Here is a 24,018-nt window from a genome sequence, read left to right on the forward strand (position 1 = left end):
ACCAGAGCAGGTGCCGGCACCACAGTTCCATCGTACAGCCAGCAGAACTGACCCAAAGTAAACCGCTTTTCTTTATGTCACTGGGCTGACATAAAGAAAATGGACTGACACAATAACCATAAATAAAATAACAATAGGCATTTTGCATATATTATCTCATTATATCTTCGGATCATCTCTACAAATTAGCTCTCATTATCCTATAGCAAATGGAAACACCGGAGATCAGAGAGGCTCCGTGTCTTGCCAGAGGCTACATTTACAGTATGTGACTTTACCTTTCTGCACCGTTTGAGACTTCTGCTGTGATTTTGTATTGCTTTTTTAGTGATTTTTAAACAAAAATATGGTATGTGGACCACATAATTTTGGGGAAAATAGACACTAAAGTGAGGCCACTCACACTAAGCATCATTCTTCCATCAGGACTTTATTTCCCTGGTCTGTGTGAGGCAGGAGCCCTTAGAGAGGGGCTCCAGAGCTGAAGGCAGCAAGCTTCCATTAGTCTCATCAAGCTGTTTTTATTGCAATCTCTTCCAAGTTACCTCTGCTCCTGGAGAGAAGAAAGGAGAAAATGGAAATGGCTCCAAAAACCTGACTGGTGGATGAGAAGGAAAGGAATGCTGCCAGGATTTCTGTCATCCTGCCTTGGGGGAGCCAAGTTATTTTTAATATAGTAGAAGCAGATCTTCTGGAGGCAAAGCCAGTGGGTCATGGACCCCAGTAGAGGGTGGACCTCAACTCTTTCACTACTATGGACTGTTTCAAGAGATAAGTGTTGTCAATCAAGAGTATTTAAATGGTTTTTAAGTGCTTCATTATTTGTGTAGTTTATCCTTAATTTCTGTGCAATATAAAAAGCCATATTATCCGATGCAATTGGGGCTAGTACTTGGCAAATGAAAAACATTAATCAAGAGACCAAAGTCAATACATCCTAAATATATCTTAAACCACCTATTTTACCCGAGATAAATAAATATATATTCGTTCACGAATCTTTTGATGTAGGGCCAAGAATTTTTCTTTGAGTATTCAACCACATCCTAGAGTCGGAAGTCATAAACCACAATTATGATACACCACTATAATTTGCAGGTTTAGTTTAAGTGGAAGTTCTCAAAGACCCTTGCCACACAATCAGAGTGCCAAGTCATTCTATGTTCATTCTATGTTAAGTTGTAAGGAACTCTTACAACTTAAAACAAAATAACAAACAACACAACAATATTTAAAATGGGCCAAGGACTTGAATAGTCATTATTTTCAAAGAAGATATAAAAATGGCCAATAAGCACATGAAAAAATGCTGAACATCAACAGTCATTAGGAAAATGCAAATCAATCACAATGAAATACAACTTTACACTCATTAGGATGGCTATAATTTTTTTTAATGGAAAACACGTGTTGGCAAGGATGTGGAGAAATTGGAACCCTCACACATTGCTAGTGGAAATGTAAACTGGTGCAGCTGCTGTGGAAAACAATTTGGCAGTTCCTCAAAAACTAGACTAAAATTAAGGGTTATATAGCAGGGAAGAAATGGAACTATGTGTTGGAAAATGGGGATTAGGGAAGAATAAGGAAGAGAAGATGGTCAACAGGAAGCAGGTGGTTGGTTAGGCAATTATGACAAGTAAGAGGTCTGAGATCTCATTGTCCGGATGCCATGATCTGTTACGTTTCAGTTCCTTGATACTCTCTGGGAGGCCTGCTGGTGCTTTCCTGAGAAAGGAACTCAGATAACACAAATGTAAATTTTTCAAGTTTTAAGACTGGTAGGGTCAATTTCTATGTTTATTAAAAATAAACCATAAATATCAGTTCTATGGGACAATTGACCTCATTTCAGTAGACATAAAAATACCCCCCAAAGATGTACATGAGGTAATTCATAGAAGCTGTGAATATGTTACCTTACACATAGTTGGACTTTAAAATCCAAAGTGCCTTAAAAGGATTTGTCAGCAATGTAAAACTAATTTATCATTCAATACATGATAAAGTAATGAAGTTTATCCAGTGACAAGACTGCATGCAACTAGGAGAGGATAGAGAATTGGTAGGGAGAAGAGCTGGATTTGGAGAATTAAAAGTGAGAAGATGGGATTATTTCTGTATGGTAAATAAACCAGATTCTCAGTTCTGTCATTGAATCACTGCTATACTGCAGCTGCTTTAGGGTTCCCTTGAAAGGCTAGGGCTGTCCATTGGAAATAAAGTAAAATTAATTACTAGTATGTCATCTCTGTTTGTTGGGAATCATTAAATACTTGTGGAATGATTGAGAGAAGACCTTTCTGGTTCAGTTTGTGCTGGTAATTTAGCACCACATGGTGGTGAAGTGGTTGGTTCTGGTTTAATAGTCAAGGTGCAAGTCAGAAAGTCAAAATTGGTATTACAAAATAGGAAATTTACTTATTTAATACTTTTTTTCCTTTTTGTTTCCTCACTAAAGTATACTGAAAAATTCAAAATTACTGATTTGTCTCCAGAAGAGGTGATAATATCCCTGAATTTTAAAGATGTTTATGTCACTTATAATCTCAAAAACAACTTTATCTGCATTGTTCAAAGATGAAAAAAAGTATAAGCCACCAGAATTTTCTATGAAAAATTTACCATGTACCATACACAAGATCGAAAATAATTTCTATTACTCTGGTGAAGAGCATAATTCTCCAAATTGAAAACTACTAATAATAATGTAGATCAGTTGACACTTTTTGAATAACTTAGTGGTAACTAATTAATATTCTGAATACAGGATTAACTAAAAAGTAACCCCTAAAGACTCCATTTTAACACCTAATATCTGAGAAAGGAAGTAAAATAACTTTGAGATTAATTACTTTGAAACAAAGTAGGCATTTTTAAATAATGTGAAGGTAAATTACTATGTAATGACCAAAGTCGAAACCTAAATACTACTTTTATTAAAACTGATTATATATTTGTCATGCTTCAGGAAAATGGGGTTGACAAGGAAATGGTATGAAAGGGACCATAGCCAAATAACTTTCTAGGAAAGTCAGAACACTTTAGAGAGTGAATAAAACATTACTTGGAAAAATATTGTTGTTGCACCAATTGATATTCAGGCATTGCAACGTATTCACTAGATAACAGCAATTCTATTTTATGAGCTATGTTTAGTAATCTAGGTAATGTTGCACAGCAGAAAGCATCCTGGACCAGGAATTTGAATGTGTAAGCATTAGTCCCAATCCTGCTAGTAACTGCCTTGGCCAAGTAATGAATTCTCTGGGCATTGTTAACATTAAGAGGTGGAGTCAAACTTCTTCTAACTTATGACTTTTAGGAGTTTGACCTTGATGTGCCTCAAAGTTGTCCTGTTTAGGGTTCACTGAGCTTCCAGAATTGTAGGTTGCTATTTTTTTAATCAAATTTGGAATTTTTGACTTCAAATAATTTGTCTGCCCCATTCTTTCTCTGAGACTGTTTTTCCACCTAGTTAGGTTGTACCATGAGTCATTGAGGCTATTAATTATTTTTTCTTTTTTTTCTGCTCTGTGCTTCAGTTTGGATAAATTCTGTTGATCTAAATTCATTGATCTTTTATTCTATGTTACCCCACTCTATTTTGATCCCCCCTCCAATGGATTTCTGATTTCAGATATTACTTTTAATCCTAAAATATTCATTCAAGTGTATTTAATTGGTTTCCCAATCTTTCCTGAAATGCCCATCACTTCATCCGTAATATTCATGTTTTCCTATAGACTTTTGAGGATTTTCATCATAGTTATTTAAAGTCATGTCAGCTATGGGTACACAAAGGCATACAGAATGGACCCTGGAGATTCAGAAGTGGGGAGGGTGAGAGGGAGTGAGGGATAGCAAACTACACATTGGGTATGATGTACACTGCTCGGGTGAAGTGTACACTCATATCTCAGACCTTGCCACTTTACAATTCATCCATGTAACCAAAAACCACTTGTACACCAAAAGCTATTGAAATAAAAACAAACTGAAAGATAAAATGTTTTTAAATATAAAAATAACAAAATTAAAGTCATGTCTGCTAAATTGTTTGTGGGTCTGTTTCTATTGACTGATTTTTCTCAAAACTCTGGGTTATATTTTCTCACATTTTCCCATTTCTTCCCATTCTTCCCCACCCTTCTCCCCTCCACAACATTGTGAATGATACATTGCAGAGTCTCTAAGTTGTGTCATCTTCCCCTGAAAGTAAATCTTTACCAGCAGTCAGTTAAATTACAAGTGTATCATAAACTTGGGGAAGCTTGGTTTTATGATTTGGTAGGGTGGGCCTGTTTTGGCTTTGCCCTTCATCCTAGGGTGAATTAATTAATCTTTGGATGTACTATTTATTCCTAAGGCATAGATCCAATGGGGTTTCAATGGAAAGATAGGTTTTTCCAAGCCCTGTAACTGAGTAAGACTTGAACTTCCATCTCTTGTTTCTCGTGCAGTGGATAGTAGTAGCTGGAATAACTGCCCTGTTCTTTCAGCTCTCCCTCTGTTGTTTTCCTCTGGGCCCCTTATAGCCTCACTCAGTGCTGGGTTCAGCCAAGGATTTGAGGGAAATATTTCCCACCTCCCACGCTGTGGCTGCTTCCTTTCGTGGAATTTTCTCCTCAATTTCTAGCCATAGTGGCAGTCTCATCATTCCAGGAAAGAAAGACAGCTTTCTGTTGTATTCTATCCGCACCATAGGGAATAACTTCAGGGGAAAGTGTAGCTGCCTTCTTTAACAGTTAAATCCCCTTCAATTTCTGCCTGCTTTCAGTAACTTCAATGTCTTCAAAGGATTGTTTTCCACTGTATTTTGTTCAGAATTTATCATTGTTACCTGACAAAGCTATCCTGCCATTATTGAAATTAGAAACCTCTATTAAACTTTAAATGCCTATGGTTCTGTTCTTGGTCACTAAAATTATTTATAATCTTTTTTTCTAATCAAGCATATCAAAGTATTATGATACCTGTCATCAAGTTGCTTTGTTTACAAGAAAGTTTTTAATTAAAAAAAAATTTTTTTGTAGAGATGGGGGGTCTGTCTTGCCCAGACTGGTCTAGAACTCCTGGCCTCAAGCAAACCTCCTACCTTGGCCTCCCAAAATGTCAAGATTACAGACATGAGCCGCTGTGCCCAGCTGGTTGCCTTGTTTTTAGATCTAGCTTATGTACAAGTAACAGACTGAACAAATGCAAAGGGTATTTGGGGTATAACCTAGCCAAAGAGTGTTTGGTATGGTAAACTCAGCAGGTAATTCTGACCCATTCATGATTTCAGCAGGCTCTTCATCAGGAGTTACAAACTCAAATTCCTACAATGGCTAGGCAAATGAGTAATGAGAACTTAGTCTCATGAAATAAACAGAAGTCTCTCTAGGATTTATGGTAACCCCAAAATTGCTTGACCATCTTAGTGCAGACCTTGCTCGGTTCCAACGTTGTATCCAAGCAAGAACACAGGCTCCTATCCTCAAGAATACTGCAGCTCTTAGAATTCAGAATATCTGTCTTTGGGGTATTCATAATACATTAATGGTGCCAACTAGTTCATTTATTTTTAAAATACTTTGAGGCCAAACAAAACATCAGGCCACTGTTTTCAACTTGTGATTTTGCTCCTGATCCCAAATACTCCCTGGGATTGTTCTACCTCATCTCTTGATGCTAATTCTGACCCTCCTTCTCCCAATATGTTCTAGATCTGCTTTCCTTTCCTTATCCACATCATTTCATTTAAAATTTATTTTGTCCCTTAATGTATAAAACTGCTCAAGTATTTTCCATCTGTAAAATGAACTTTCCTACTTTTGCTTTCACCTCAAACTACAGCCCTTTCTCTTCCTTTCTAAGCCAAGCCAAGCATAATGCCTATCCATTGCTTGACCCACTGGAATCTGGGTTTAGTGCTTGACCACGCCACTGAAATGGCTCTCTGTAAGGTCACCAATAACCTACTCTTCTTCATTCATCTTACTTCATTTCCCTATGGTCTTGTGTCACAGTCTTTCTTGACTTTCTTTTTACTTCTATAGCCAATCCTCGCGGCTCCTGGCCATCCCATCCTCCTTTTAAATGTAAAAATTCAGTGCACTGCCTTCTTCCTGTCTCCTTACTTTACACATGTCTCCTGAACCGTCTCATCCAATCTCATCCATTAACTTCTACTAATACCTATATTATTTCTCTGGCTTTGATCTTTCTCCTGAATACCAAGGCTTATGTTTACAAGAACCTGCTGGAAATTTCCATCTAGATATGCCATAAGTACCTCAAATGTAATGTACCTTTTCCGCTCCTAAACTCTCTGCTCTTCCCTAAATCTCTGCCCCTTTGTTCCTATTTCCTGTCTCAATTCTTAGTCCAGCCAATCACCTAACCCAGAAACCTATGGATTCTACATCATACATTATCCTAAATGTCTCCTTTCTATTCCCAATTGTTACTAGCCTGGTTTATTTAAGCCCTTATCACCTCTTTTTGGCAGTAGTATGAAAATATTGCCAGCCATCATTCTATCTTCTAATATGTTAATATACTAATATATGTAAGTACTTTGCATATATTTAATATTTCCAAAGATAACGCTACATAATGAGGTAGATATCATGATGTCTATTATAAAGGGTATAATAAAAAGGTATGGAGGGTCTAGGTGGTTTGTGCAAGGAAAGACACTACTGTAGAACACATTAAGAAAGAACAACCCGGGGGCATAAATCTCTACCACATGCTAGTGTGAGAGCTTAATCACTCTCTGAGCTGATTTTCAAATCAGTAAAATGGGTATCAATATAGTATCTATAATATTAGCTGTTATGATATAAATTATTCATAATAAATAGACATATCACCAAAGCAAAAAACAAAGAAAGCTACTTCCTAGAAATAAGTAGTATAATTTCTCTTTCTAAAATGCATACAGTTCTGTCACTTTTTGCCAACATGGCTGCTGGTGGTTGAATTTTATCATATTTCAGGCCTGTTCAAAAATGTTTCTTCATATGGTTTGGCTGTGTCCCCACCCAAAATCTCGTCTCAAATTGTAATTCCCATAATCCCCACATGTCAAGGAAGAGACCAGATGGAGGTAATTGAATCAGGGGGGCAGTTTCCCCCATGCTGTTCTCTTAATAGTGAGTTCTCACGAGATCCAATGGTTTATAAGTGTTTGGTAGTTCCTCCTGCATTCATTCTCCTTCACGCTGCCTTGTGAAGAAGGTGCCTTGTTTCCCCTTTGCCTTTAGCCATGATTATGTTTCTGGAGGCCTCCCCAGCCATGCTGAACTGTGAGTCAATTAAACCTCTCTCCTTTATAAATTACCCAGTTTCAGGCAGTTCTTTATAGCAGTGTGAAACAGACTAATACAACTCTCTATAATGGCTTTCTTCATTAATGATTTATCACCATGATAAGGTTCAAAGAATGTTTAAAATTAATCTGGGAAAAGAGAATTCCATGGTTCAAAATTTTCTTCTTGGACCAATCAAGTGAATGATGGATGAGACTTACTGGATAAGCACTTAACATATGCCTTTGATAACCCCTTTTCTGGCATTTTCACAAAATCCCCACAAATTGACCCTCTGTGGACCAAGATACTCCCACAGAGGGTAAACTTGCAAGTGACTGGGAAGAGCTTTGAACTCAAGTGGTTTGAACAGTTTTCAAAATGATTTCAGGCAGGATGTGGTGGCTCACACCTGTAATCCCAAAACTCTGGGAGGCCAAGGCAGGTGGATCACTTGAGCTCAGGAGTTTGAGACCAGCCTGGACAACATGGTAAGAACCCATCTCAAAAAAATAAAATCATTTCATTTGTGTTATCTCATTTGATCCTTAAGAGCAACTAGTAAGTCAGGCAGGACAGAAAGGCTCTGCCCATTTTCTAATTCTCACACTCAAAATACTTCCATGTGTAGGTGCTGTACATTTTACATCTTAATTACAGCCAAAATATCAAGTATAGTGGTCAGGATAGGGGTAGTTATGACTTGCTGGTCCAGGGGAACTATCACATCTAACTAAGCATATAATGTTAGAAGCAAGGACAGTGGTTACTTTTGCAGGGCAGGGGTGAGATATGATTAGAAAGAGACAGAAGGGGGCTTCTGGATGCTGGCAATACTCTTATTTCATTTCCATAGGAATTTATGGTGGTGTATTATGCTACTTCAGTGTAATTTCCCAAGCATCTCAAAACTTAATTTTCTTCTTGGTACTTTTCATTTATGAAAATAGGTATTTTCATACTAGAATTGCATATGTATACTGCAATTGCATATATGCAATGGCATATATACACTATAATTAAAAATTATAAAAGAAAGATGTAAACGTGCATTTTAAAAGGATTCTGATAATGTAAAAATAATAAAGGTTAGCATAATGAATTTAGAAATGTTTGTTTAGAAATAAAATAATTCTTGTATTTCAGGCAGATACATATTTGCCTTTCTAAGGATGGCTTTTAATGTGGTACATTTGGCTCTTTTTGTGTTTCTTTTCCTCAAATAATTGACATTCAAGACTTGAAGTTTTAGAGAAAGTTACCTCTCTGAGGTCATCCTTTTATCTCATAATTGCTAGCTCATGTAATTAAAAAACAAAAACACATCACAGAAAGGATAAACCCCATACACAAAAGTGGCACCATATGCTTATGTTTATTGTACAGTCACAAGTTACATGTTGGAAATCAAGCGGAACACTGTACCAGTTTTCACTAACTCAAATCAAGTTAGCAAATTACAAATTTTAGAACAGATTCATTTTCTGTCTCACCCAATGTGGGTGACCACAAACATATTTACTTTCTATGTTATTAGGTAGCAAATTAATTTGATACACTACACAGCTTCCAAGTTACCTCAGGATATTTCAAAGTGTTTCAAAACTAGTAAAGAATAATTCATTTCCAGCCTGAAATACAATGCAGAATGGACCATTTAGGGGTAAATAACCTCACTTAATCGCTCTTTCCTGCTAACAAAAATAATACAAATATTTGTTTATATTAGGCTTAGTACATTAATGACAACTTTGAGATTATCTAGATTTGGTTACATTGTTATATTGCACTTGAGAAAAATGACAAAAAACATCAAAGATTCAGTACCTCTCCCAAGAAGTTCATTACATATCAGAAATTACAATGAAATATAAGCATATATTGCATGCTGCATATTTCTATTGCTCAAACCAGTCAACCAACAAACTAAAAGGAATAATCTCCGAAACACTGAGTATTAAGTAATTTCATCTACCTTTTTTGATCCTACAATCATGTTTCAAATTTTAGGTGTTTTTCTTTAAATTAGTCATCAAACTACTATATATACTAGCTATCCAAGAATACAAACAAGGTGATACTGAGATGGGTAGTGGCTGTACACAGGTATTCCAAGAACAACTCATTCTTCTCCACCAAGCTCATCATTACGTTTTGCAACTTAGGAAGTTCTACCAACTTAGGAATTCTGTTTGCCTTACAAAAATCACTAATCTATTATATATACAATGCTTTTATCACACAAATCTCTCCCTTAGGGTCATGATTCACTATCAAAAATCTTTCACAGCCCTCTTAAGCCAGTAAAGTCTCTTTTACTAACACTTGAGTTTTCTTTATGGAAACGTAAGTGTTAATGAGAATTAACTACGAATAAGTAGTTTAATAACACAGGTAGAATGATGGCAATAATATTTTGACTAATTGTTTTACCTTTCAGATTCAGAATTACAGTGATAATCATTAAGGGAAAAGAGAAAGAAAGAGAAAAAATGATTCACATGTATTTTTCTCAAAATATCAATTTTGAAATAAATACCTATATAAAAATCAAAATCGGTATATTTCTTAACAATGTCAAATGTTTTCAATATCTTCTAGTTCATTTATATGCTTTCTTAAAACTGAATCAGATCGTAAGAATTTTATACTTCAAAATGGATTTTTATTCTCAATAAATCACAAATACAGTAGTATTTCAAATGTTTTAGAAATTTAAAGTTTTCATAGGGCAAGTTTTTGATATTTAATCATGATAAAAAGAATCCCAACATTTTCTTCAGAAAGTAGGCTTTCAAATTACACTTTTCCATATTTTTGTAGATATATAAATGTTCATTTTTTGAAGGAAAATCTATGCTATTATACAAAACTATATTTCATAAAGGTAATTTAAGAAATTATGTTAATTTCCAAATTACAGCATCTTTCAATATCCAATACAAGATTATTTTCAAGATAGATGCCATAAAATGAATAGATGGCACAAAAGCAAATCCTAACACATTTGTCAAAGAGTGACTTTCTATCCAACATATTTTCAGAAATGACTGTTATTAGGTGGTAAAACTGTTAAGGTAAAATTTGTTATAGACTAACTTACTGATTGGTGGCAGGCAACACTTGGCCCTAGGATAAAAATATTTTTCTTAAAAAAATTTAAATTTATTGGTAATAAAAATATTTACTGCATGTGATTAAGCTTTTTCAAGCTACTAATACAAATCTATACTTCAAGACCCATTACTTTTGAAATTCACTAAAGCTAAATAGAGTCTTGTCTACAGTCCTACCTTGTATACCTCAACTAAATGTGCTCCTATTTTATGAATATTTTCTTAAGATTAGCTCAGTCATTTCTGCAGGAAATTATGAGATATGGCAAGGTAAATTTCAATTATTTTTAAAACACAGCAAAATAGTCAATTATTTAAGGGAAATATTTATCATTACCTAATGAGGACAGCTGTTAAAGAGCTATTAAACTCTCTATTTCTAATGCACAACATGATGTAATTGCACAAAAATAGGTATAATTGATCAGCATCCCCAGGCCTTGAGGAACTGTGAATAAATCATATATTCCTCTAGAAGGTTCACTACTCTACAGAGCCATATAAAACTACAACTTTCTACCTATGTGGCTTTTATTAAAAATTCTAGAAAATTAATTTATACTAACAAACTTCAGAAAGCTTTAAAAGGTTTTCAATAACTTGAACTGCTTATAAAAATTTTTTTAGAAGTTATTCTGATAGCTAAGACTGATTTTACACATTACCTTGCTTAAACAGGGGTAATATTCCTGTAACATTATGCTATTGCTAGAAGTAAATCAGTGAGTCATCTTAAGAGTTTTTATTCCAAGCATTACTCATAAAGTTGGGGTAAGGGGTCCAGGTTCCTGTCAACTGTAAGGATTCCTCATTGATATTGACCCATTCTCAGTAACAGTTTTGGAAATATAAGGAAAAATACATGAATGGGGGAAAATAAATTAATACTAACTAAAAACTCTGCTCTACTCTAAGAATGTACTACTTACTATAAGCATAAGCAACTATCTCAAAGAACTACATAGTATTTTAATAAAAATGCTTTTTTTATACTGTAAATAGCCAGACTAAAACAATGGAATAAATATGCTTTGAAAATAATTTCCAACTCCATATGGCTTTAAGCATTATGATATTCAGTTGAAATTAAACAATTACACAAAAGAGGCATTTGTGATTATGGAACTAATTTTTAGTATAGGTTGGCTTGAAGGATTTGACATAAAATTTATACAAGTTAAAATGTAATAAAATATTGTGGATTTAATATAAACAAAAGTGTTATAGGATCTACCCAATTTTCATATTAAAACAAAATATTGTACCTTTGTTATTAAAAGCAAGAATTTTGATGGTATCATGTATGTGTTTATAAAGTTCCACGATATAAGGGATTAAAAAAATCTAAATCTAAGTTCATGCAGTTATAAAGTCTTTAGTATCCTGAAAAGTAAACTGTAGTGTAAAATGTATTAACATTAAGTACCTATACAAAAGACATAATTGCTGAGGTCCAAATTTGGACTGCTTTAAAACAACAACAACAACAAAAAATGAAATTCAATACATTAAATCAGAAACAGTAACTGAAGGAGGTACTATTTTATATAAAGTAGTAAATCAGGCACTATCTATCTTATATACATTGAATAAAAACTATCCCTTGAAATTTTATTATTTAAATACCTAAAAACACAAGTCACTCTATGTTATTAAATGTATGTCTGAACTTATTTATCAGGAGAAGGTTGACAAATGCTCATTTCGTGGTGAATGCCAATTAGCACTATCAGCAGTAAAGCCTTGGATTTTTACTCCTCATGAAGAAAGTTTAAATCTATAATAAAGTTGCTAATTCTAGTGGGTCAAGATGTAGCATAACTTAAAAACTGCAGTTAAGTTTCTGAGTTTCCTTCACCATTTTCATGAGGTTGAAGTTGTTCCCTTTCTTGTTCCTCTTGAGGTGGCCGGACCCGTTTAAAAAACCCCATCTGTCAGTTGAAGAAAAACCGTTATTACTGTCACATCAGTGTAGAATACGAAAAGTATTTTCTGAGTGACTATATTGCCACTAAGAAAATTCAAATTGTATTTCACAGAATTTATCTTCCCTCAAATAATAAGTAATGCTCATCAAGCATCATTCATTACAGGTCCCTTTCTTCCTTCCCTTACTTTTCATTCTTCTTTTCCTTCTGCCCTTTCCCTTTTCTTCTGTTTTCTCTCTCTCCTTCTTTGTCTCTTTCTAAGTTCGTTACTTACCCTGTACATTACAAATACCAAAACAGCCAGTAGCAACAATCCTGCAAGAACTGCTAAAATGATCACCCACACAGGCACAGGCATGGGTGCTGGCTGAATGCCCCAGGTGACATTAGTGGTAACCTATCGAGGAATAAAGATATTAGTTTTAAAAACAGTGCATTGACTTAATCAACAAATATCTGAGAAAATATTATATTTTATTTTAATGGAATTCACAGTATATTCTTTTCCTGCATATGATAATTTAGTGATTTCACATTTGGTATCAAGAGCATGCGCATACACACATGAAACTCCCAATGACAGGTTGACTTCTGATTGCATCTGAAACGCAATCTTTTTTTAGACAGTCTTGCCCTGTATGTAGCCCAAGCTGGAATGCAGGGGCATGAACTCGGCTCACTGCAACCTCCACCTTCCGAGTTCAAGTGATTCTCATGCTTCAGCCTCCCCAGTAGCTGGAATTACAGGCATGCACCACCATACCCAGCTAATTTTTCTGTATTTTTCGTAGTGAAGGGGTTTCACCGTGTTGGCCAGGCTGGTCTTGAACTCCTGGCCTCAAATGATCCACCTGTCTCAGCCTCCCAAAGTGCTGGGATTACAGGTGTGAGGCACCACACCCAGCTTGAAATGATTTTTAAATAATCCAATCCAGTTTATCACGTGCTGATCCCATTTTTACTCCTTAAATATCTCCAAAATGCCTCACTTGTTGCAGTTAATTTCCAACTTTCTAACTTTGTAAAGGAAAATTCCTAAAATTTCCCCAATATAATGTAGTATATACTAAGAAATTTCTTACACTGGACAAGATGCTAAACTGAAAGGTCTAGCTTTAATCATTCCAAGGTAGGGGAGTAAAATGATAATATTAAACTAGGTTATAATACTATCATGTAATTTCATCAGTTTAAATTATCAAAAGAGTTAAGCTGTCATTTTTTTAAAAACAAATAAAAACATGTACAGCGTTTGAATTGAGTACATTTACTGTATTCACCTAAACCAATGACTTACCAATGTGGAGTTGGTGATATCCTCAATTGGAAGATTTTTATAAGGAAACTCTATGACATTAAATGAAGCAGATGACTTCAGAGAATAGGAATGATTCTGATTTTCCTTCTGTTTGGAAATAACAATTAGATGATTTTCCAGATATTAGGCCTTTTATATTTCTTTGAAAACACTGGGTATGTTTGCTAAATGCTGCACCTGTCTACTTACATTCATAAAGGTCTCAGTCCACAGTAATGACTTTACGTACAAGATTGCACTCTTTCCTCTGTCTAATCTTCCAACTTGGCAGACAATCTTCAAGCACTGAGCGACTCCACAACCCTGCCAAAACAAATCCTTCACTTATAAGCAAAGGTCATTCTATCATCTCTTCAACATTTGAAAATTCACCATTTTTTTTTTCTTTTTGTGTGATGTTCAAAGAGATTATCCAGATTCTTTTGTCTTGTAAATAGATAGGCTAATAGTTGAGTCTATGAATGCTTTTTACTGTGAAGGGGTTGGTATGTTTCTTTTCTTTTCTCTTCTTTTGCCACACATGTAGTTCCTTGTAAATGAAAGGGTTGGTTTTAATGTGATTTGTTATAGAAGGATAAGATCCATAATATTAAAAGATTCATTCTATGACTAGAACTCAATATTCTTTAGGCAAACTCAGAACATGGTGATATTTGTAAGATATAAAAACCAGATCTCAACATCCCCGTGGAAAAGAAAACAGAATTTTTAATGGGTATTCCATGGAAGGCCTACAAAAATCAAATCACATGCTGATGGCCTCTGACGCATTTAATGTTTTAATCAGTAACTTCAAGGTTGGCAGGCAAAAGAAATAAATATTCAATACCTTCTATATGCTTCTATATACTGTATTAGACATATCACATGTACACACCCATGACAATGCCGCCCAGTAGTGATACCATTTGCTGATGATCAGGAATAGAAAAGAGTTTCCTTGACCTGATAAAGGGCATTGATAAAAAGCTCACAGCTAACATCATACTTCATACTTCTTTCTCCCTAAGGTCACAAATAAGACAATAGAAATCAAGCCATTTCTACTCAATATTGTACAGAATGTTCTAGCCAGTGCAATTAAGAAAAATTAAGGCCAGGTACGGTGGCTCACTCCTGTAATCCAAGCACTTTGAGAGGCTGAAGCAGGCATATCACTGCAGGTCAGGAGTTCGAGACCAGCATGGCCAACATGGTGAAACCCCACCTCTACTCAAAATACAAAAATTAGCCAGGTGTGACGGTGGGCACCTGTAATCCCAGCTACTTGGGAGGCTGAGGCAGGAGAATCACTTGAACCTGGGAGGCAGAAGTTGCAGTAAGCTGAGATCATGCCACTGCACTCCAGCCTGGGTGACAGAGCTAGACTCTTTATCAAAAAAATAAAAATAAAAATAAAAGTAAAAGGTATCCAGATTAGAAATGACAAAGTAAAGCTATCTCTTTGTAGATGACGGGATCTTACATATAGAAAACACTAAATAATCCATATTAATACAATTTAAGCTAAAAAAACAAGTACAGAAAAGGTACAGAACACAAGATCAATATGCAAATATAAGTCATATTTCAGTATACTATCAATAAGAAATCCAAAAATGAAATTAAGAAAACAGCATTGAGGTCAAGAGCAGTGGCTCACACCTGTAACTCCAACACTTTCGGAAACCAAGGTGGGAAGGTCATTTGAGGCCAGTAGTTCAAGACCAGTCTAAGCAACATAGTGAGATCCTATCTCTACAAAAATGAAATTTAAAAATTAGCCAGGGGTGGTGGGTGCACTTATAGTCCTAGCTACTCAGGAGGCTGAGGCAGGAGGATTGCTTGAGCCCAAGAGTTCGAGGTTGCAGTAAGCTATAACTATGCCACTGTCCTCCAGCATAGGTGACAGAATAAGACCCTGTCTCTAAAAAATAAAAATAAAAATAGGCTGGATGCGGTGGCTCATACCTGTAATTCCAGAACTTTGGGACGCCAAGGTGAGTGGATCACCTGAGGTCAGGAGTTCGAGACCAGACTGACCAACATGGTGAAACCCATCTCTACTAAAAAATACAAAAAATTAGCCAGGCCTGGTGGCGAGCGCCTGTAATCCCAGCTACTCGGTAGGCTGAGGCAGAAGAACTGCTTGAGCCTGGGAGGCGGAGGTTGCAGTGAGTCGAGATCATGCCATTGGACTCCAGCCTGGACAACAAGAGCAAAAACTCCATCTCAAAAATAATAATAAATAATAATAAAATAAAAGAGCATTGAAAAGAATACACAGAAATCATGTAACCAAGGATGTGCAAGACAAGTACACTAAAAATGACAAAATATTGTTGAAAAAATTGTAGAATAAATAAAAAGAAAGACATACCATGTTCATGAACTGAAATATGTAATGTTAAGATACTCCCCAAATTGAAACAGGCTCAAGAAAATTGCTACCAAAATTCCAACTACCTTGTTTGCAGAAATGGACAAGCTGATCCTAAAATCCATAAGGAATCACAAGGGACTCTAAATAACCAAAATAATCTTAAAAGCAAGAAAATGTATTCATATTTCCCTATTTCAAAACCTGAACTCCAGAGCTACAGTAATCAAAACAATACTTGTATTAAGGATATACATATAGGTCAACTGAATAGAATTGAACATCTATAAATAAACCCATATATTTATAATCAATTCATCTCCAACAAGACTGCCAAGACCATTTAAGGGGAAAGAATAATTTCTTCAACAAATGATGCTGAGACAAACGGATAGCCACATACAAAAGAATAAATCTGGACCCCTACCTCACACCATACACAAAAATTAACTCCAAATGAATCAGGGATGTAAATGTAAGAGCTGTAAGTGTAAAACTTATAAAACCAAAAAAGCCTAGGTATAAATCTTCATGGCCTGTATTGGGCAATGGTTTCAAAAATATGACAACAAAAATACAAGCAACAAAAGAAGACATAGATAAATTGAACTTCAGATTTAAAAATTTTTGGGCATTAAAGGACACCATCAAGAAATTAAAAAGACAATTCACACAGAATGAAACAAAACCTGCGTAATCATAAATCTAATGAAGGTAGTATCCAGAATATATACAGAACTCTTTACAACTCAACAATAAAAGGCAAACAACTCAATTTAAAAATGGGCAAAAAACTTGAATAGGTATTTGTCTAAAAAAGATATACAAATGAAAAGATGCTGAATATCATCAGTCAATAGGGAAATGCATATCAAAACCACAATGAGTTACCTCTTCACACCAACCAGGATATCCTGATTATAAAAATTTTAAAACAAACAAAACCAGAAAATAATAAGTGTTGACAAAGATGTGGAGAGAATAGGACCCTCATATATTGCTGGCTGGGACTGTAAAATGCTGCAGCAACTTTGGAAAATAGTTTGGCAGTTCCTCAAAAAGTTAAGCATAGAGTTTCCATATGACCTAGCAATTACACTCTTATGTTTATTCTCAATAAAACTGAAAAACATCTTTACATGGAAATTTATGCACGAATGTTCATAGCAACACTATTCAAAATACACAAAAAGTAGAAATAATCGAAATGTTGATCAACTGATGAATGGATAAACAAAAGGTGGTATGTCCACACAATGGAGTATTATTCAGGCATAAAAATGAAGTACTAAGGCATGCCACAACATAGATCTTGAAAACATGCTATGTGAAAGAAGGCTAGACACAAAAGGCCACATGTTGTATGATACTACATTTATGAAATGTCCAGAATAGGCAAATCAGTAGGAATGCAGGTTAGTGGTCACCAGGGGCTGATGATAGGGGAGAATGGATAAACTGCTTAATGGGTATAGCATTTCTTTTTGGGGTGACAAAAATGTTTACAATTATAGTGGTAATGGTGGTTCAATGTTGTAATTATACTGAAAAACACCAAATTATACACTTTAAAATCATTAAAACAGTTAATTTTATATAAGCTTTGTCTCAATTTGAAAAAGCAGATTCTGAAAGAGGACAGAAAGTGCAAGATCAAAAGTGGGGTTGGGAGGTAGAAGGCAGTTTCTATTTCCCATGGGTTGGTCAGGGAATTCCTCTGACATAAGTTTACTTTTAAGGACATGAGAAGGATATGGGAAAATAAGCTACAAGGATATCTGGACAAAGAATTTCAGGCAGATGGAAGAGCAATTACAAAGCATTGAGGAATAAACATGCTTGGGGCTATCTGCTCAATGAAGAGCAAGGTGGAAAATTTGAGAAACAGAATAGTAAGGAGAGGAGATGCAAGCAGAGAGGCAGGAAGGGCCTGTTAATGTTGGGCTTAAAGGTCATTGTAGCCTCTTGCTTTCTCATTGAGTTAGACGGGAAGGCACTGGAGTGACACAACCTGACCTGTATTTAAAATGATCACCGTGGCTTCTATGGCATACAAAGTATAGTGGGGAGAAAGGCAGAAATACAGAGGCCAACCAGGAGTTTGGCAATAGTACAATTGAGAAGGGAAAGTAGCCTGGGTTAGGTTGTGTTAGTGATGAAACTAGTGAGAAGGGGCCAGATTCTAGGCATTTTGAAAGTAAATATTGATACAATTTGTTGAAATACAAGACGTGAGATTTGAGATAAAGAGAGGGGTCAAGCATGAGGTCCAGGTGTTAGAGAATGTAGCTGATATTTACTAAAATTAACTAAGAACTTTATGGAAAGAGCAGACTTGGGAAAACCCAAGGGTATATATTGAGAATTAAGTTTGAGATTCCTATTAGATATTTAAAAGCAGTTTCTAGTAAGCAGTTGGATATTGGAATCTGAAGTTCAATGCAGAAGATCACACTGGAAATATAAATCAAAGGCATCTATACCAGATGGTATTTACAGCCATGAGAGTCAATAGAAGGAAGTGATTAAGTGAACGAAAGTCACTAGGCAGTTGAACTGGATGAGAACTAACAAGAACCACAGAATTTGGTGTTGTAAAAGTAACCAGTGATCACTATTAAACACAAGCAGTGCTGGGCCTGGTGGTTCATGCCTGTCATCCCAGCACTTTAGAAGGCTGATGTGGGCAGATTGCTTGAGCTCAGGAATTCGAGACCAGCCTGGGCAATATGGTGAAACCTCATCTCAACAAAAAATACAAAAATTAGCTGGGCATGGTGGTGAGCGCCTGTAGTCCCAGCTATTTGGGGGACTGAGAGGGAAGGATTGCTTGAGCCTGGGAGGTCAAGGCCTCAGTGAGCTGTGTTTGTGTCATTGCACTCCAGCCTGGGTGATAAAGTGAGGCTCTGTCTCAAAAAACAAACAAACAAAAAACACTATATCAGGTTCTCTACTAGAGATTTGGAGATTTGTTGATTAAAAGAAAAAAAAAAAGCAATCGCCTTTAAAAACATTATAGCCATTATATAGGCTAACTCAACAAAGGTTAATCAAATGCTAATTATTATTCCAATGTATTTCTGTTGGGACCTTCTGGATTTTTTAGTATCGTACTAAAGCCTCAGAGATTAGGAGGAGGCCAAGAAAGAGGACAGTTAAAGAACTAGAGTAGGAAAATTAAGTTGGGACATAAACTAGTTCTATTAGCCATCTACAAAAATAGATCATTTGAAGAAAATATGGCATTAATCTGACTAGGAAAAAGGAAAGTAAGAGGAATGCATGGTATAAAAATAAATGTAGTTGTTCAAGCACAGCTGTTGTTATTTTTGAAATGTTCTTTGGCGTCAGTTCTATAGTCACATATTTTTAAATGTCTATAGTGCACATACTTGAAATGGCACTTACCAAAGTGTGAATATCTCCTTCACTGAGGGCAAGATCCCGCTTAGTGATGAGATGGTCCCGCTCACCTTGCCCAGCAACTGTGTCATTCTTTTCAGTTGCTTGCAAAGATGAAATCTAATGCAATCACATTAACAAAATGGTGGTAAATGATAATGAAAAACATTTTATATCAGCATTTTGATATAAACTCTTAGATACGAATAAAAAATAGTGAATGAGCCGGGCGCGGTGACTCACGCCTGTAATCCCAGTACTTTGGGAGGCCGAGGCGGGCAGATCACAAGGTCAGGAGATCGAGACCACGGTGAAACCCCGTCTCTACTAAAAATACAAAAAATTAGCCGGGCGCGGTAGTGGGCACCTGTAGTCCCAGCTACTCAGGAGGCTGAGGCAGGAGAATGGCGTGAACCCAGGAGGCGAAGCTTGCAGTGAGCCGAGATCGCGCCACTGCACTCCAGCCTGGCAGACACAGCGAGACTCCGTCTCGGAAAAAAAAAAAAAATAGTGAATGAAAATTTAGTATGATAGAATATTTACCACTCTGTATATGGTGAGCAGTAAGGACAGAAAATAAAGATTAGTCTTTATTATGTACCAAAAAGGTTAGCTCTCCCTAACCATTATTTTCAGCCCTTGCTTACCTCGAAGTAACACACAGAAATGGCCTGAAATTCCACAGTACATTTGTGATGTCAATCATGGGTATATTTTTTATTTTGTTTCTTTACCTTTCCTTAGACCATACTGTATAATTGTTTCTAGTAAAAATCTATGGAGATGACTATATCCAAAAGTCAAAAGAATCATGAGTAAAATGGTAAAGCTTATCCCAAGGTAGCAATTTTAGCAACAAAACACCCTTGATGTGATATTACGCCCTGAACAAACAACAATGTGATGGAGCCAAGGTCAAACTGAGTCCCTGAAGGACATCTCATGAGGCTCAGTAAGCACTCCATGAAGATACGGTTCACTAGGATGTCACAGAATTAATTCTTACCCATTACACAAATGAACTTATCCTGAGTGTACTGCTTATGAACTAAACAATTTTTTGCAGAGTGGGTTCTATATTAAAATAGTTGTTTTATTTTATGAATTTCCTTTATAGGTTTAGAAAGAAGGCAATGAAATATCATTATAATGAAGAGCTGCTATAAAGCACATTACCTTAATTCTCAAAGGGTTGATCTCCATATCTGAAGTGCAGTTCATTGGTCCATCAATATCATAATGAAGGATATACAACAGAGTATTATTGTTGTATTTATAAGGCCACTGAAGATGGAGCATTGCCTTGCTGAATGAACTTGGACCATTGTTTCTCAGCTAACGAGAAAAAAGAAAATGTATCTACACCTTGGGCAAAAATCTGTTCCATAATCCTTCCCCTACATCAACTTTAGAAATCATGTTAGCAATAGGTTTTGAACAACAGCACAGTTTCCACAGTTAACCTCTAATTACAATGTGGCTATTTTTATGCAAAAATTATCAAACTCAACATTTGTCTCTAACACAGAGTAATATGTGTCAGGATAAAAATATAAACAAGGTTGGGCACAGTGGCTCACATCTGTAATCCCAGCACTTTGGGAGGCCGAGGCGGGCAGATCCCTTGAGGTCAGGAGTTCATGACCAGCCTGGTCAACATGGTGAAACCCCGTCGGTGAAACCCTGTCTCCACTAAAAATACAAAAATTAGCCAGGCATGGTGGTGCACACGTGTAATCCCAGCAACTCGGGAAGCTGAGGCAGGAGAACTGTCTGAACCCAGGAGGCAGAGCTTGCAGTGAGCTGAGATCGGGCCACTGCACTCTAGCCTGGGCAACAGAGAAAGACTCCACCTCAAAAAAAAAAAAAAAAAAAAAAAAAAAAAATATATATATATATATATATGTATAAACAAAAGGTGAAATATTTAAAAATTATTAATGAAGGATGACAAAGAAAATTTTCTTCTATAGAAATACAGTTTTGATTATTTGCCATAGGTATTTTCATTTTTAGCCAGAACTACAAAATGCCCATGAGAAAGTACCAGTGACTTATTTCTTTTATTCAAGTAGAACAATTGATTTTAAACAACAAATTATATAAACTGCTTTATTTAAACAAAGCTATTTGTCAAATAAAAATGAATTTATGAAAAAGGAAAATATTCAAACAAATCTCTGACACATAATTAACCAATGTAGTTTACATAAAAATTACATAGAATTTTTTTTTTAAGTAGCTTAGTTGTTCCTCTCTTCGTTGGCTCGTTCACTAGGTTTGGGTAAAATCCAACAACTGCAAACCTCATAGATGTGCTGAACAACTGGCCCAACGTCTTCTTCAGTCTCAGGGTTCTCCTTGTGCTCCCAGTTTGGAATCGGAAGAAAGATATGATCAGGACTCGAGACTCTAAACAATGACCAAAGAAAACCTACCATGAATATCAAAATGATATAGTCAGTCCATTTTCAAAAGTGCCCTGTATTCATTACTCAAGTGAATAAAATTAGATCTAATTTTTAAAAATACTTCAAGAGAAAACTAATGAACACACACATGCACAAAAACTGCTCTTATGAAATGTACATGTAACAGGTGAATTGATAATTTGTGTAAAAGTTCAATAAACTTATTTTGTGCATGTTGTTGCCATGTTTTGTTCCTTTTGAGGATCACCCAGTATTGGGGATTTGGAACATACCTAGGATTTTATTTCTACAGGAGCTAATGCCCTAGTAAAACCACCACTAAACATGTAGTGTCTACTGTCCAGAAGAGGCTAAGGCCTGATAGTTACCTTTAAAAAGCAATCGTGAGAATGAGATACTCAACTAAGTATTCATACTGACCCTCTTATCTCAACTGCAGCTAAAACAGCAAGGTCAACTTTGTGAGATACAACTGGGCTTACTTTGTCAAACAGATTTGAGCTGAAAAAGAAAAAAAAAAAATACTTAAAACTGAATTAGACATAACCACCAAAAACATACAAGAGGCAAATCCAATGAAACTAAAAATTAACAAAAGAAACAAGTGTAAAGCTTATACCTCAAAATAGTTATTTTCACTAACATTTAATTCCAAGAAGATGAACGTTTTATTTCTGGATTTTAAATTTTGTTTTACAAACTCAAACTTGACAATAAAGTTATTCTTATAACGTAAATATTGATTTTAAAATGCTATAATCAAGCAATAAAATTTAATCTGTGCTATTCTATATTTAAAATATATTACATAGTATATTTACAACAAATAATATTTATTTGATAGTTATAAGTGAATATAAGTTGTTTTCATACCTTTGGATTTGTAAGTCAAATTTCACAGAAGTATCCATCTCTGACTGCTGGTGCACACTGAAACGAAGACCAGCTAAGAGCTGAAGGAGAGAGGAAAAGATAGTAATGTTAGTCAATGTCTAATTAGCAAAATTTCAAATCCAATGTCTAAATAAAAAATAATGTTCTAAAATGGGGTTTTTCTGAGCTTACAATAAAACTGAACAAAGATAATTAAATCTTATTTTCTATCAAATCTGTTTTACTTAATATACCTGGGCCAATCCATAAGACAGCCTATTTAACAATTATTAATCATAATTATACCTCCTTATAATACTATCTCTCTAAAAAATGCAAAAGTAAATGTTTGTTGATCCAGTGAAAGTCTAGCAACTAGGTGCAATGATTTGATAACAGGAAGCTAACAACCAAAGTATGTGCTGTGTTCATAGCCCAGAAAAGAAGAAATGGATGATTTACTAGAGTAAGAGAACCTGGCTAAAGAAGGCATGAGTAGGGCCACAACCAGAATTTCTCCATACACTTCTCATAACACTCCCAACACCAAATATCCTAACTCCTGCAGCAGAAAATTGGTAGATTTTAAATAAAACAACTGAACCACCAGGTACAAAAAAGGCTTCTTGGGGATCAATGACACATAAAAACAGTACTTCCTGGATACTGCCTCCCACTCCACAAAGTCTGGAGTTGGCTACTTGGCATAAGCAGAAACTATATAATAACCAGAAAGCTAGAGAGAATGAGGATATGAGAAAATAAAAGGCATGCTCATTGTTAATAAAACATGTAATACATGTGAAAAATTGAACTTAGGGTAATTTTTTCAAGTTCTCTTCCCTAAGATACCGTACATCTAGAAATAATAATGACTTGTAATAGAAGACATACTAAAGAAACATGGAATACTTACAACTATATTACTACATATCTTCAAAGTACCCGTATCAATATGTCATTAATTAAATTCTATTGAATAAGTCACACAGCATATACTGCCATTTTGTCCTTGCTACTAGGAATTCTACAAGGTATATTTTGTTTACTTTTTAGAGGATTTGGAAAGTGAGCCATTGGCTGCTGCTTTTCAAGCTCCTGGGCACCCTACTCTACCATCTGAAGGGGAGCCTTATTCAACTAACCTTTGCTTTGATCCTCTGTGTGGGGCCTGTGATGGAATCTAGCTCACCTAGGATTGACAGTCTTAGTAGTTGCCAGAGTAGCTTTTCAGGATCCATTAAGGCATCAGTGAAAAGAGCAAAATTATTATTTCAGTCCTTAGTTTAAAC

The 24,018-nt window shown here is 35.5% G+C and overlaps 1 protein-coding gene across 2 annotated transcripts in view; it reads right to left on the reverse strand.

Moving 5' to 3' along the window:
• Window positions 1-8,658: 8,658 nt before the first annotated feature.
• The window catches only part of ITGAV (integrin subunit alpha V), a 91,782-nt gene continuing 76,422 nt past the window's right edge, over window positions 8,659-24,018 (reverse strand). For both annotated transcript variants that reach the window (XM_050752499.1, XM_050752498.1), the window contains exons 22-30: window positions 22,727-22,806; window positions 22,274-22,354; window positions 21,728-21,833; window positions 20,598-20,756; window positions 19,428-19,541; window positions 13,850-13,963; window positions 13,640-13,747; window positions 12,617-12,739; window positions 8,659-12,345 (exon numbers count right to left, since the gene is read on the reverse strand). In XM_050752499.1, coding sequence (XP_050608456.1) covers window positions 12,250-12,345; window positions 12,617-12,739; window positions 13,640-13,747; window positions 13,850-13,963; window positions 19,428-19,541; window positions 20,598-20,756; window positions 21,728-21,833; window positions 22,274-22,354; window positions 22,727-22,806 — 981 coding nt within the window. In that variant the 3' untranslated portion in view covers window positions 8,659-12,249. The remainder of the gene's footprint in view (window positions 12,346-12,616; window positions 12,740-13,639; window positions 13,748-13,849; window positions 13,964-19,427; window positions 19,542-20,597; window positions 20,757-21,727; window positions 21,834-22,273; window positions 22,355-22,726; window positions 22,807-24,018) is intronic.

This window comes from Macaca thibetana, chromosome 12, assembly GCF_024542745.1.
Source record: "Macaca thibetana thibetana isolate TM-01 chromosome 12, ASM2454274v1, whole genome shotgun sequence".
In the NCBI taxonomy this organism is placed as follows: Eukaryota; Metazoa; Chordata; class Mammalia; order Primates; family Cercopithecidae; genus Macaca; species Macaca thibetana.